Here is a 13,443-nt window from a genome sequence, read left to right as displayed (position 1 = left end):
CAGGAAGAGGTGTGGCATGAGGCTGGGAGGGCAGCTGTGGGGGGGGGGGGGGGGGGGATGCTGAGAAGGGGGTCCAGGGCTGCAGATGCCACAGTCCTGCTCTATTCTTAACCTTGGGTGTTTGGCACAGAATCTCATGCGAGGAGGAGGGTATAGACAGCTTGAGAGAGTCTCTCTTGTTCCAAAGATGCTGTTTCTGGGGTAGAGGATGGCAGAGAGCAATAATGAGGAGCTGGATTTCTGTCTTTCCGAGGATGGGACCCTCAGAGTGGGAAGATGAGGAAGCCAGAGAAACTTGAATACTTCCAGCCACCCAGCAGATTTCCCCGACGAAGGCGCAGGGACACCCGGTCCCCAGGGTCCAGGGGAAGCAGCACAGAGCTTGTAGCTGCCTCTCGGGTCACATCAGGGTCATTGGCAAAAGCAGAGATGACAGGCCATGTGTTCAACATCAGGCTCACCTGGAGAGGGAAGCCTAGTTAGTATCTATGACCTCTCCCAGCTCAGGACCCTCACTTGCCCAAGGGTGTTCTCTTGGGGATCTGGGACTTGGTGGACTCTCCTGGCAGGGGCTGCAGGATGACCAGCAATGAACTGTACAATCTTCCACTCTTTGGTACACAGCACCTTTTCTCCCTTGCTGGTGGCATCCAAGGTCTCCTTCCCTTCCTCCTGAGCTAGGGATAGGGCCCAGGGCTCAGATTACCTGAACTGTTTGGCGGTTGTACACCTTCACCACATGGAACCGGAAACTATAGACTCCTCGAACAGGTGCCACGAAGGAGCCGGAGGTCCGATCAAAGCCTCCTCCCTCATTCACCAGCACCTAGGGGGAAGCAGAGCCCACTGAGTGGGGCTCAGGGACGCCTGTGTCCCTGATATTGTGGGGCTGGAGTGAGAAGGAAGGAAGGAAGGGGTGTGAGTAGGAGTCAACAGGAACATCCTGATTCAAAAGAAATGGAGAAAGGTAAGGAGGGTGGGAAGGGAAGATGTTCTCTTAGTCTCAGGATGGCAGGTGGGCTTAGACATTGATTGTAAGTCATTGCAGGTCCCCTAGACAGGGCTGGGGAATTACCTGATCGAAGTAGATGGCTCCAGTGGTGCCATTGTTGCTGGTCTCCCCTGCTGGCTCATGATGGTGGCTTCGGACTGCAGCAAAAGCAACCCGACCTGGGGGTGCCTCTCCCAGGGCTGCTCCCCCGGGTCCCCCTGCAGCAGCTCGGCCTGGTTCACAGACCACCAGGCACTCACCCTCCAGCAGGACGGGTTCTGATCCCTCTTGGGCCCATCCGGTCCCCAGGGCCACAAGCACCAGGGCCAAGGGCAGCCCTAGGCGGTGTAGGGGGGTTGATAGCCATGAGTGCTTTTCTCCCAACATGGCCAGTGCCTCTGCCACGCTCAAGTGTCCCTGTCTTCTGGCCCTGTCTGCTGCCTTTAAATTTTAGTCCTCTGTCTCAGGCTTGCGCCTCTATTCTCTCTCTGGTTCTCACTGTCACCTGGCCTCAGCACCTCCCTCTCCATACTCTGTCCCACAGCTCCGCACTGCCTCACTGGGTTTACTCCTGCTGTCACTGTAGCTCCCCCCTCCTTGGCAGGGCATGAAGTGACAGCAAGCCTTTGAGCTCTGGGAGGGAGAGATGAAGATAGGTCTGGAGGGTGACTACCAGGGCTCTGGGGCTGCCCCCTGGATGGGAGAGCAGGGGAGGCTCAACTTAGGGTGATGGGGAACTCGTGTGTGTGTGTGTGTGTGTGTGTGTGTGTGTCTCTCACACACACAGATGAAGGAAAAGAGGAGGAGGAAGAAGGGGAAGGGGGAAAAGAGGTAGGAAGAGGAGGAAAGGAGAAAGTTTCTAACTCCGATATTCATTCTTTGGATCTATTTAATTTGATTATCTTGTTATCCTGAAATCGTTGTGTGAGGAGTTTCATTTAAAAGGTCAGTTTGTGAGTACAACCCATCTTGATCAATTTTAACGAATTTCAGAGGTTTAAACACAAAATCCCTCAAAAACCAAACTGCCCTTCTGGAAAAGCCTTTCCACTTGTTGGGGGGACGTCCCTGTCACCCTCACGGTTGTTTTGGTGGCAAGTGCTGGGGCCTGTCTTGTGACCTCTGAGCTGTCGCCTTATCTCTTTGGAACTTGGACAAGTGGTTCCTCCCCCTCACCCCCGGGAAACACCTGCAAAAGCGTGCCGGGACACACGCGGAGTGGCGCGGAGGAGCTGGCGGGGAGGCCGGGGGGCCGGGGGCCGTGTCTGGGGCTCGGGTTGCTGGGGCGACTGCAGGGGAGGGAGCGCGCGGTGGGCGGCGAGGCGGGGCCATGGGGCCACCCCGGCCTGGGGCGGAGCAGGGCTGACTCCGCCCCAGGCCAGGAAGTGACTGAAAACACCGACCCAGTTGAGTGGAGCAGTCCTGGTGGGGTGAAGAACCCGGCAAGGCCCGCCCCGATTCGGGCCCCCTGCCCTTGTCCCCTGGGCCAGGGGTGCGGGTGAAGTGGGGGGCCCGAGGGTACCCAGAGGCGCCGTCTGGACGGAGGCCGGAGCTGGCGGCCCCGTAGGGTAGGCGGGGCTCGGGCCGCGGTGGGCAGCGGGGGCCCTGCAGGGGAGGTGGGCGGGCCGGGGTGGAGCGCGGGGCCGGATCTCGCGGCTCGGTGGCTGGCCGCTGGGGGAGGGGAAGAGGAAGGGGGTGAGGGGGTGGGGGGACGGAGGAGGGGGAAGGTGGGAGTGGCTAGAGGCGGGAAAAAGATTGGGGGCCTGAGGACTGCCCAGCTCCCGCGCCTGGCCAGGATCTCTCTTTGACGACCTTGGAATTGAGGACTCGGCCCAGTGTCGTTCCGTCCACTCCGTTTACTCTCCAAAGGCTGGAGCCCCATCCCTTCTCTGCTCAGGGCTGTGGTCTCCATTGTCCTAAAGTCGTTGTCCATTCCACTTACCCGTGTGTACCCTGGACTTCCTCTCTGGGGACACTGGCCCGTGGTTTTTGTGTGTGTGTGTGTGTGTGTGCGCGCGCGCTTGAACTCTGGACCTGGACACTGTGCTCAAAGCTAGTGCCTTCAGTGTCTTGCTTTACCACTGGTTGTTTTCTTTTTGCTCTTTCCCGTGTGTGCGTGTGCGCTAATACTGGGGCTGGAACTCAGGGTCTGGGCATGAAAGAGGATCCCACACATCCATCCCAGGGGACCATGCAGAGGCAGGCAGGCACAGGAGAAAGATTATTTTAAGGATTATTAGAGGAGCCATATTTCCCCCAAGAGGGAGCACATGGCCTCTGCCCCCATCCAGGTAGCAGGGGGTCTGAGGGGTAGGAAGTGAGGCAGCTGGGAGTTTAGGTGGGTCTGGGCCGGAGAGGGAGGGGCCAGCTGTTCGGCAGGAACTCCGGGACTAGGAGGGGACCAAAGGTGAGTATAATACTAACAGGGCACTATCCTTGGGCTCTTTTTCTTAGGGCTAGCTACCATTTGAGGCACAGCTTCACTTCCGGGGTTTTGGGAATAGTTCATTGAAGACAGTTTTTTGGGCTTTCCTGTGTGAGCTGTCTTCCTACTGTGATCCTCAGATTACAGCCTACGTAGCTAGGATTAGGTGGGCCGGGCCGTTTGGGGACGTAGTTCTGTGGTGTTTTGTAATACCACACCCTCCCTGCCCCCGGGGTAGATTCGTAGTGTTTTGCAGCTGTTTTATGAGATGTGTAGGCCTGGAGGCTAGGATTTGGGTTGTGGAAAAGGTGAGAACCAGAGCTACCTTCTTTCTTCTTAGGACAGCAGAAAGAAGCCATGCTTACTTGGGGGGCTGCCTCCCTGACTCCAGACCGCTTTGCGGTGTCTGCTGAGGCAGAGGAGAAGGTTCGGGAGCAGCAGGCCTACTTGGAACACATTTTCAGTGTGAGAATGAGCATCCTCCCCAAGGACTGTCCGGAAAACCCACACATCTGGCTGCAGCTTGAGGGCCCCCAGGAGAATGTCAGCAGAGCCAAGGTGATCCTCCTCTCTGGTATTCCTGGAAGCGCCTGAGGTGGGGACCGGGAGGATCTCTGGTTGGTTGCTTTACTGATAAGCTGTCCCTGAGCCCTTGGAGACTTCCCTGTTTTTGTGTAGAGTTTTGGTTTCACTTCTGTGTCACCACCCTGGCTGTGCCCGGACTCTGGGAGGAATCAATCTTTGCTCTTCTAGGAGGGAGTGGAGTTAATCCAGCTGAGCAACTGGGCTCCACCCAGGAATTTACTGGGGGGTGGGGTGGGAGCTGGGCCACATTACTTCCCTTCTTGTCAACCTTGTGATTTGAATTTTGTTTCCTCATCTCCAAGGTGTGAGTTATAGCAGTAGACATGAGTACATTCCAGGCACCTCTGAGTCTAGGAGAGCATGAAGAAGGTGGTTTCCAGCATTTTCCTTTTTTGATCTTTCCCTCCAGGATTACCTGAAGGGTCTTTGCAGCCCAGAACTACAGAGTGAAATCCACTACCCACCCAAACTGCACTGTATCTTCCTGGGAGCCCAGGGCTTCTTCCTTGACTGCTTGGTTTGGCGCACCTCAGCCCACCTAGTGCCAGGGGCACCAGGCTCACTGAGGATCAGTGGCTTAATGGAAGCCTTTGTCATGGCTCAGAGCCTGGTGGAAGCCCTGGTGGGGAAGCTGAGCTGGGACTTTGAGCCACAGCCACACCCGGAAGCCTCCTCCCGTGCTGGGGGTGTGTTGAGAGATTTCTCTGCTCTGCTGCGGTGCCGGGAAGATATCCATAGCGAGGCTCTCCTGCGGCTGCCTCTGGCTGTACAAATGGAACTGCTGAGTCTGGTGCAGGAGGCATCCAGGGGGCAGGGGCCACAAGCACTCCTCTCTTGGGAAGGGAGGACCCCAGGCCTGTGGGATGTTCAGAACCAAGGAGTCAAAGGGCTCCAGAATGAAGGTGGGAGGTCTCTGGACACTGCAGTGGCTGTGGGGCAGGAAGAATCTAGGGGAGCAAGAGTTAAGAGTCATACCGTGAAGGAGGGTGGGAAACAGGATGGCTCTAGAGGGATGGATTCGGGATGGAAGGATGTCGCTGGGGAAGAGGCCTGGGAGAAATCAGAAGCTGTCAGGCCACAGTCAACAGGTGGAGGAGCAGGGGAGGTTGAGTTCCTGCAAGGAAAAGTCCTGGGGAAGGACAAAGCACCTCAGGAAAGAGGAGGGATGAGTGTCCAGGGTGGCTCCTGGCAGAGGGCAGCTCCACCCTCTTTCCTCCATCACCTCCATAATGGGGAAGTCTCCTCTCCAAGAGTGCCTAGCCCCCCACCTGCGCCTGAACCCCAATTGCCCAGTGGAGACCGAGGAAGAGATCGGAGAAACAGGGGAGACAAGCAGCAGGCTGTGGCTCGAAGTCGAGGAGGGTCTCCTTGGAAACGAGGCACACGTGGGGGCAACTTGGTGACTGGCACACAGCGTTTTGAGGAGGCTCTACAGGATCCTTTTACCCTGACCCTTGCCAACGTGCCTGGCAACCCAGACCTCCGCCATATTGTCATCGATGGCAGCAATGTGGCCATGGAGTAAGTAGCTGGTGTATAGAGGGTGCAGAGTCCTGGGGAGGGAGGATGGTACATATATATATTTGTCTGCCTTGGGGGACATGGGCTGAGGGGTCTGACCCCTCCTCTGGGTGTTGAGTGCAGAACCCCCACTTCAGGCATGGCCGCCAGCAGTATTTCTCCAGTCGGGGCATCGCCCTTGCTGTGCAACACTTCTGGGACCGTGGGCACCGAGATATAACGGTCTTTGTACCTCAGTGGCGCTTCAGTAAGGATTCTAAGGTCAAAGGTGAGTTGGGTCTGGTCATCTGGATGTGGGATAGGCCCTATTTCCACTTGGAGGAGAACCCTTTTGTATTTTTCTTTTTCTCTAGAGAGTCACCTCCTGCAGGAGCTGTACTCCCTCAGCCTGCTGTCCCTTACCCCCTCCCGAGTTGTGGATGGCAAGAGGATCTCCTCCTATGATGACAGGTACTTGCTGTTTGCCTGGCCCCCAGGTTTCATATTTAAGGAGCCCACGGTGAAGTTGAAGGAGAAAGAGATGTTCCTGATTGCTCTTTAAGCCTCAGCAGTAGACAGTTACTCTCCAGATGGAATACAGAAAAAACATGCTTGCGCAGTCATCATTTATTTTTCATTCAGTGCCTTGCTGTCTAGAAAATACTAGTTTAGCCGGGTGCTGGTGGCTCACGCCTGTAATCCTAGCTACTCAGGAGGCTGAGATCTGAGGATTGTTGTTCAAAGCCAGCCTGGGCAGGAAAGTCCATGAGACTCTTATCTCCAATTAACTACCAGAAAACCAGAAGTGGTGCTGTGGCTCAAGTGGTAGAGTGCTTGCCTTGAGCTAAAAAGCTGAAGGACAGTGCCCACCCAGGCCCAGAGTTCAAGCCCTACGACTGACAAAAGTGAAAAAAAAAATAACCTGGTTTAGTTTCCAAATGTAGAGAAATCTGGGAAAACATCCTGGGAAAACTAGGGTAGATACTCCCAATAAGTAAAATGAAGAAGCAATATCCACAAGGAACAGGACTATACAAAACTTTGAATAGCAGAGAGCTTGATGATGGACTTAGGTTAGAGGATCTGAGCCAGGTGCTTGTGGCTCACACCTGTAATCTTAGGTACTCAGGAGGCTGAGATTGGAGGATCACGGTTTGAAGCCAGCCTGAGCGGGAAAGTCCATGAGACCCTTACCTTCAATAACCAGCAAAAAAGCTGAACGTTGAGGTGTGGCTCAAGTGGCAGAATGACAGCCTTGAATGAAAAAGCCAAGTGAGAGCATGAGACCCTGAGTTGAAGCCCCAGTATAAGCATACTCACGTATGTGCATGTGTGCGTGCACGCACATGTGCATACACACACAAAACACACATGCATGCACACAAAAACTGGAAGATCTGAATTTGTGCCCCACATTTTGCTACTCATTGGCTTTTTCTTGTTGGCTCATCTTTACATGAGTCAATCTCTTTGTCGCTGGATCCTTCCCCACTGTTTACCTTTCTTGTGTATTTCCAAGGACGATAACATATGCGCTTACCTCCCTCAAGAGTCCAGTGATTTTCTTTCTGAACATGTTGCATGGACATAGCCTAGTGATGTGTAAAATACTATATGTTATAGATGTGGAGATCCAGAGTAAGAATAGGTAAACCTTCACAAAGGAAAAATAGATCCTAAAGCTGCCAGATGGGTTAAATAGAAAATACAGGCCAAACATGTATGTGCGTGCATGGCATGGGAAATGTGCAGATTTTTAAAGTGAATTAGCCAGTTTCAGACTTTGCCACTACAACTTCTTTATTCCTTAGAACATTATTCAGTTTAAAAATACCAGTTTCCAGCTGGGCGTGGGTAGTTCATGCCTGTTATCCTTAGCTATTTTGGAGGCTTAGATTGGAAGGATCTTAGTTCAAGACCAGTCTCAGCATAGACCTTTTAAAACCCCTTCTTAACCAATAGCTGGGCATGCCTGTCATCTCACTTCCATAGGAGTCTAAGATTGGGAAGATTTTAATTTCAGGCTAGCCTGGCACAGAAAATTCTTCAAGGCTGTCTCAGTGAATGAATCTGGGCATGCTAGCACAGGTCTGTCATCCCAGCTACAATGGGAAAAGCACAGGTCTGTCATCCTAGTTATACTGGAAACATAGGTAGATTACAGTCTAGCTATAACCCTGGACAGAAAATGAGACCTTACCTCAAAAATAGTGTGAAAGGGCTGGGATATAGCTCAGTGGCCTAGTAGCTCAGCTTGCCTAGCAAGCGAAATGTCCTGGGTTTACTCCCCAGTACTAAAAAGGAAAAGACAAATAAACAAAAAACAGTTAAAAAAAAAACCCCTCAAACAAAAATAGTGTAAGAAAGGGCTAGAAGTATGGGTCAGCAGTAACTAGAATGCCTGTCTAATAAAGTGCAGGTCCCTGAGTTCAAGCCCTAGACCTGCCTCCCTCCCCCCCCCCCCCCCCCCAAAAAAAAAGAAAATACTTTCCAAACTGTAATGGTTATATGTTGTCTTGTCAAATGCCTTAGTTTTTTTTTTTTTTTACAAGCAAATGGTATTCTACTGAAAGGCAGTTCACTTTCTCCTGCTTTTTTTTTTTTTTTTTCCTAGTCCTGGGGTTTGAACTCAGGGCTTGGGCACAGCCCCTGAGCTTCTTTTGCTCAAGGCTAGCACTTTACCACTTGAACCATAGTGCCACTTTAGGCTTTTTCTGTGTTATGTTGTACTGAGTAATCAAAACCTAGGGGTTCATGCATGCAAGGCAAGCACTCTACCACTAAGCCACATTCCCAGCCCCCTACTGCTGTTTTTTATGCCTAAATTTTACAGTTTATTTTAGATGGAGTGGTCTTCAAATCTTCATCTTTTGTCTCTTAGCCTTGGGGCTTGAACTCAGGGCCTGGGCACTGCTCCTGAGCTTTTGTGCTTAAGGCTAGCACTCTACCACTTGGGACCTAGCCTACTTCTGGCTTTTTTGGTGTTTAGTTCGAGATAAGAGTCACATGGACTATCTTGCCTAGGCTAGCTTCAAACCTTGATCCTCAGATTTTAGCCTCCAGAGTAATACCGATATTTTAGCCTCCTGAGCAGCTAGGGTAACAAGTGTGGGCCATCAGTGCCTGGCTGGTTTTATTTTCACATTAGTATTAAAATGGAATTGAATCTGTAGGCTGAGTAAGTTTTAATGAATTTAAAATGTGTCTGTGTAACAAGTAACGGAAACTAGCCTAACAGCTATAAGCATTGACTGAGTAGATTCACCTTTATTTCTTCTTTAACCTAAGGTACCCTTGTAGTCTACTGAATAAACACTGATTAACATATCAAAACACAGTAATTGTAAAGTTCAGTAACCAGAAAATCCCTTTTGTATACTGTGCATACTGTAGTTATCTGGCCATTTATTTCCCAGAGAGAACCCAACATCTCTCACAGCTAATACTGGTTCTAGGTCCCCTCAAATATTGTCACTCATCCTCAAATATTGAGAATACTCTCTTCATACATGGTTTTCAGAAGGAAAGCTGAGAAGACCTGATTTTTTTGGTTTGGGTACTGGGGCTTGAACTTAGGGCTTGAGCACAGTCCCTTCAGCCTTTTTACTCCAAGCTGGCACTCTTTCACTTGAGTTACACCTCCACTTCCAGCTTTTGTTGTGGTTAATTGGAGATAAGAGTCTCATGGAAGTTTCCTGCCCAAGCTGGCTTTGAACCTCCATCTTCAGATCTCAGCCTCTGGAGTAGCTAGGATTACAAGTGTGTGCCTTTGACACCCAGCTTCAAGACCTGATTCTTGATGTCAAAGAGCCAAAAGAAAATATAAAGTCAAACACTAAAGGAACTCTGAGGAAAAGGAGCCTTCTTCTACTGGAATTTTGTAGGAGGAGAGGTTTCAGACTTTTTTGTTGGTTAAGAAGGATAGACAGGCTAGATCTCTTGTATTGTAAATCTGTGGACCCCTCCCACCAGTTTAATCATTACTATCCTGTAGAATCAGGATTACTGAAATGGGGGCTGGCATCCTTGCTTACTAGCCAGGTTTGGGAAGCTCTTTCCAGCTACAGGGAATAGACTGAGAAACAGGGAAGTCAGACAGCAGTGACTGGAGAGCAAGGCATAATCTGGTCAATTATGGCTGGAGTACACTAGGGAACACCAGGAGAGAGAAGGCTATAAGGGTGGCACGTAGCTTGATTTTAGAGGCCCCTAGCTGGACTTGGGAGATGAAGGACAAGTGTAGAAGAGCTCTGGGTAGGGCAATAGGTTTTGTGGGGGAGGGGAGGTAACTAGAGGGTGGTAAAAATTAAGAGGCAGTTGAATTGTTTAGGATGCTGTGTACATTTCACTTGTAATAGCCGAGCCACTCAAATGGTAATAGTGGAACTGGAGGGCAGTGTGGAAGACTTTTCAGGAGAAAAGCATGTTTGATTTGTGAATGATTGATGAGGTATACAGTAGAAGACAATGATAACCAGATTTTAACTGTGGAAGTGATGCTATTGGGATACCATGTTGGATTTACCGTTGTTTTCTAACCCATGACATCTGTGTCTAGCTGTCACCTGTCATTGGGTCTAGGAAAGGTGAGGGGGTCAGATATCCATCACCAGAAATGGGTCACAGGAGTTGATAGCCAAATGATTGCTTTGATTTTTAAAGGAAATCTATAGAGTGTTTTGGTAATTTATAATTTACTGTTACTTTAATTGCATGTATTTAGAGATGTCAGTGTTATAATTTGACAGATACAATGTGAAATCATTAAACCATGGCTTATCTTGCTAATGCATTTTTAAAATGACTGATGTGTTAATTCATCTGAGCACTACAGCACTGATGCATGGCTGACTCTTCTCAAGTTTAGTGCTGTACTCAGTCCTGATTATCTTACTGTAGCAGGCCTTCTTAACTTGGGATTATGGATATTATGGGTGAGACAATTCTTCATTGAGGGAGATGCTCTGCATAATATAGGGTACACAGCCACGTATCTAGATCTATCAATTGGATGCCAGTATCATCATCCACCCTGGCTTTCTGACATCTATGACAAACACATCTCCAAATGTGGCCAACATCCCTTATGTTTTTCTTGATTTCTGACAGGTTCATGGTGAAGCTGGCTGAAGAGACCAATGGGATCATTGTCTCCAATGACCAGTTTCGGGACCTGGCTGAAGAGTCTGACAAGTGGATGGCAATCATCAGAGAGCGGTGAGGGAGCTCTCGCTTGAGAATAGGGCACGGACTCAGGCCTTTTCTCTAAAAGCAGCTCTTCTCTGGCTACTGGGTGAGAACTCTGGGAAGGGCTTGAAGGTGCCTCAAAGGATGATAGCCAGTGGTTTCTGGTGGTGTTGGTCCCAGCTGTCTGGGAGGTGTTTGGGGGCACCTTTGTGACAATATTTCCCTTTCTTTGTCTAGACTGCTGCCCTTCACTTTTGTGAAGAACCACTTCATAGTCCCTGATGACCCACTGGGGCGAAATGGCCCCACCCTGGACAAATTTCTAAAGAAGCCAGCCAGGTAGCCCTAAAGTTTGTCCCTTTCTCTGTTAAACGGGGAGGCTTAGGTAGGAATCTCAGTTTGGGCCACCTCAGATGAGCCTTTAAAAATGTTCACAGAAGCCAGGCATTAGTGGCTCACACCTGTACTCCTAGCTACTCAGGAGGTGGAGATTGAGGTTCACAGTTCAAAGCCAGGCTGGACAGAAAAGTCCATGAGATCTTATCTCCAATAAAATACTCAGAAAAAGCTGAAAGCCGTGCTTTGGGCTCAAGTGGTAAGAGTGCTAGCCTTGAGCACAAAGAGGCTCAGGGAGAGAGCCCAGGCCCTGAGTTCAAGCCCCAGGACTGGCAAAAACAACAACAAAACAAACCACAAAACAACCTTCACAGAGCTTTCTGACATCTTCCTGATTGGGAGAGAAACTGTTTCTTGTTTCTCCTAATCTGTTTGGCAGTTATTTGGCAGAGAATTGCTTGAACTGATAGCCAGTTGTACTCAGCACACCCTCTTCTAGCCATTAAGTGGTTAATTTGGAAACAGAAGTCCATCATATAGTCAGAATTCACCTTCCTGGTTTCAAAGGCTGCTCTCCTCATCCAGGTGGATGGATACTGCCACTCAGTGGTCAAAATCGGGAACTTCACTGCTGCTTCCTGAGAACTAGGAATAGGCAGCCAATTTCAGACTGAGGAGGTCAATTGAAGGCTAATTTCCTTTTTTCTTTCTTTCATCTGAGACCAGGACTTAAACTTGTACCTGATAGTTCCACTCATTGGCTAGTGCTCTACCAACTGAGCTATGCCAACCCCTGAAAGCTAATTTCCCTCCAGGATGCTCATCACCTTCTTGTTCTCCTTTTTCCCAGGCAACAGGAGTCTTCTAAGGCTCAGCATCCTTCTAGGAGCTTTGCAGAACATGGCAATAAGCAGCAGGAGAGGGAAGAGGAAAAGGGAAGGAGGGAAGAGGAAAAAGGCAGTGGTGGCATTCGGAAGACCCGGGAAACAGAGCGGCTCCGGCGCCAGCTGTTGGAGGTGTTTTTGGGTCAGGATCACAAAGTGGATTTCATCCTACAGCGGGAGCCATACTGTCGGGACATTAACCAACTATCTGAGGCCCTGCTGAGTCTAAACTTTTAAGCCTACCTGCCCATGTGGCTGCTGCCCTGCTAGCTAACCCCAGCTTCTCCGAACTCAGTGCCTTCTGTGACAAGTTCCTTTGCTGCTCGGACTTTGACTCAAGACACACGTGGAGTTGGTGCCTTGAGGAATCATTAGGAAGAGGAGTGGGGGGAACGCTCTTGCCTGGAGCATTGGGACAGCTCCCTAAAGTGACCTCATCTTGAGTCAGGACCTCAAGCAGCTCTTGAGAGGTTCTTCTCAAGTCTTTTCTACCTTGTCTTAGCACAGGGTTTTTTGTAGGGAGTGTGGGACAGTTCTTACAAATCTGGATTATTGGCTCCAACCTCAAGCTGAGTAGAAGCTAGTGGACAGGATGCTTATCAGACCAGGTAGTGTCTTGCAAGTATCACAGAAAATGCTGGTTTTAGGTGGGCTGGGTTGCAGGGGTTACAGCAGGTAGCTGGGGAAAAGGCAAAGTAGGCCTTCAGCCTCAGCTGTGTTCATTTGGGATGACTGGCCTTTACTTCTGCCTTTAAAGAGTAGGAGTAGAAAATACCCTGCTTGGGGCTGCACAGGCTCCCTAGTCAAAACCTCACTTTTAGAGCATTTGTAGGCCAAGTCCAGGGCTGTGCCCTCTACATGTGTCTTCAGTATAACTTCCCCTAACAGTTGTGTCCCTTTTGGATAACCTTCAAATCTACATTTACAAAATAGTTAAGGCAACTGTTTTTCTTATCAATATACTCAGGGTTCCTATAATGTGTTTGTTCAGAGATTAACAAATATGTCACCAAGTCCCTGGTAAAATCCTCTTGCTGTAGTGTTTACAGGGTATTTACCAAACTGATGCAATTGTGCTCTGCAGTGACAATGTGAGGGTGATCTGCCCCACAAATTTTCTTCATGGAAGACAGAGGGTGCACAAGGTGACCCACACTTCTGCTGTGTGTGTATGTACTGTGATGGTTTAGACAAACCAATTATCCAGAAAATGAAAACAAGAATCAAGAGTCAGAAGGTGCCTGATTAGCTACCAAACCAATTTCACTGTCACATGACATGCCTTCTCTATCCTGATTGCTGTAAGTCATTTCCATGTCTCTGCGTAAGTTCTCCCTGTGCCACGGATTTGCTACCTTTAATGTAGCATATTCTTCACACAGGCAATATTAATCAGTTCTTTTTTTTTTTTTTTTTTCCGGTCGTGGGGCCTGAATTCTGGGCCTGGGTGCTGTCCCTCAGCTCTTCAGCTCAAGGCTAGCGCTCTACCACTTGAGCCACAGCGCCATTCTGGCTTTTTTCTTTTTGCTTATGTG

The 13,443-nt window shown here is 49.8% G+C and overlaps 3 protein-coding genes across 3 annotated transcripts in view; 1 reads left to right on the top strand and 2 right to left on the bottom strand.

The window, feature by feature from the left end:
* Positions 1-263: 263 nt before the first annotated feature.
* Cbln3 (cerebellin 3 precursor) lies at positions 264-1,378 on the bottom strand. Its single transcript, XM_013025371.1, has 3 exons — positions 1,076-1,378; positions 707-826; positions 264-461 (listed from the first exon to the last, which is right to left on the bottom strand). Exons 1-3 carry the CDS (start codon positions 1,376-1,378, stop codon positions 264-266), a joined length of 621 nt encoding a protein of 206 aa, XP_012880825.1.
* Positions 1,379-2,388: 1,010 nt separating this feature from the next.
* Positions 2,389-13,294, top strand: Khnyn (KH and NYN domain containing). The gene is made up of 8 exons (XM_013025464.1): positions 2,389-2,559; positions 3,757-3,974; positions 4,411-5,522; positions 5,660-5,790; positions 5,876-5,972; positions 10,611-10,718; positions 10,926-11,027; positions 11,875-13,294. The coding sequence occupies exons 2-8, from the start codon at positions 3,774-3,776 to the stop codon at positions 12,143-12,145; spliced, it is 2,022 nt and encodes a 673-aa protein (XP_012880918.1). The 5' UTR covers positions 2,389-2,559; positions 3,757-3,773; the 3' UTR covers positions 12,146-13,294.
* Sdr39u1 (short chain dehydrogenase/reductase family 39U, member 1) overlaps positions 5,915-13,443 on the bottom strand; it is an 11,462-nt gene continuing 3,933 nt past the window's right edge. Inside the window, exon 6 of the mRNA XM_013025466.1 lies at positions 5,915-5,927. The gene's annotated coding sequence lies outside the window, so the exon portion shown is untranslated. The remainder of the gene's footprint in view (positions 5,928-13,443) is intronic.

The sequence above is a fragment of the Dipodomys ordii genome, unplaced genomic scaffold (assembly GCF_000151885.1).
Source record: "Dipodomys ordii isolate 6190 unplaced genomic scaffold, Dord_2.0 Scaffold84, whole genome shotgun sequence".
Classification (NCBI taxonomy): domain Eukaryota; kingdom Metazoa; phylum Chordata; class Mammalia; order Rodentia; family Heteromyidae; genus Dipodomys; species Dipodomys ordii.
Note: the sequence above shows the minus strand (reverse complement) of the source record. Positions and strands in the feature narration are given on the sequence as shown.

Coding starts and splice junctions, on each gene's coding strand:
- Khnyn (XM_013025464.1), top strand. CDS start 3,774: ATGCTTACTTGGGGGGCTGCCTCCCTGACTCCAGACCGCTTTGCGGTG. Junction 5,523..5,659: donor GGCAGCAATGTGGCCATGGA/GTAAGTAGCTGG, acceptor CCCCCACTTCAG/GCATGGCCGCCAGCAGTATT. Junction 5,791..5,875: donor TAAGGATTCTAAGGTCAAAG/GTGAGTTGGGTC, acceptor CTTTTTCTCTAG/AGAGTCACCTCCTGCAGGAG.
- Cbln3 (XM_013025371.1), bottom strand. CDS start 1,378: ATGTTGGGAGAAAAGCACTCATGGCTATCAACCCCCCTACACCGCCTA. Junction 827..1,075: donor GAGCCATCTACTTCGATCAG/GTAATTCCCCAG, acceptor GCTTCCCCCTAG/GTGCTGGTGAATGAGGGAGG. Junction 462..706: donor ACAACCGCCAAACAGTTCAG/GTAATCTGAGCC, acceptor TTCCCTCTCCAG/GTGAGCCTGATGTTGAACAC.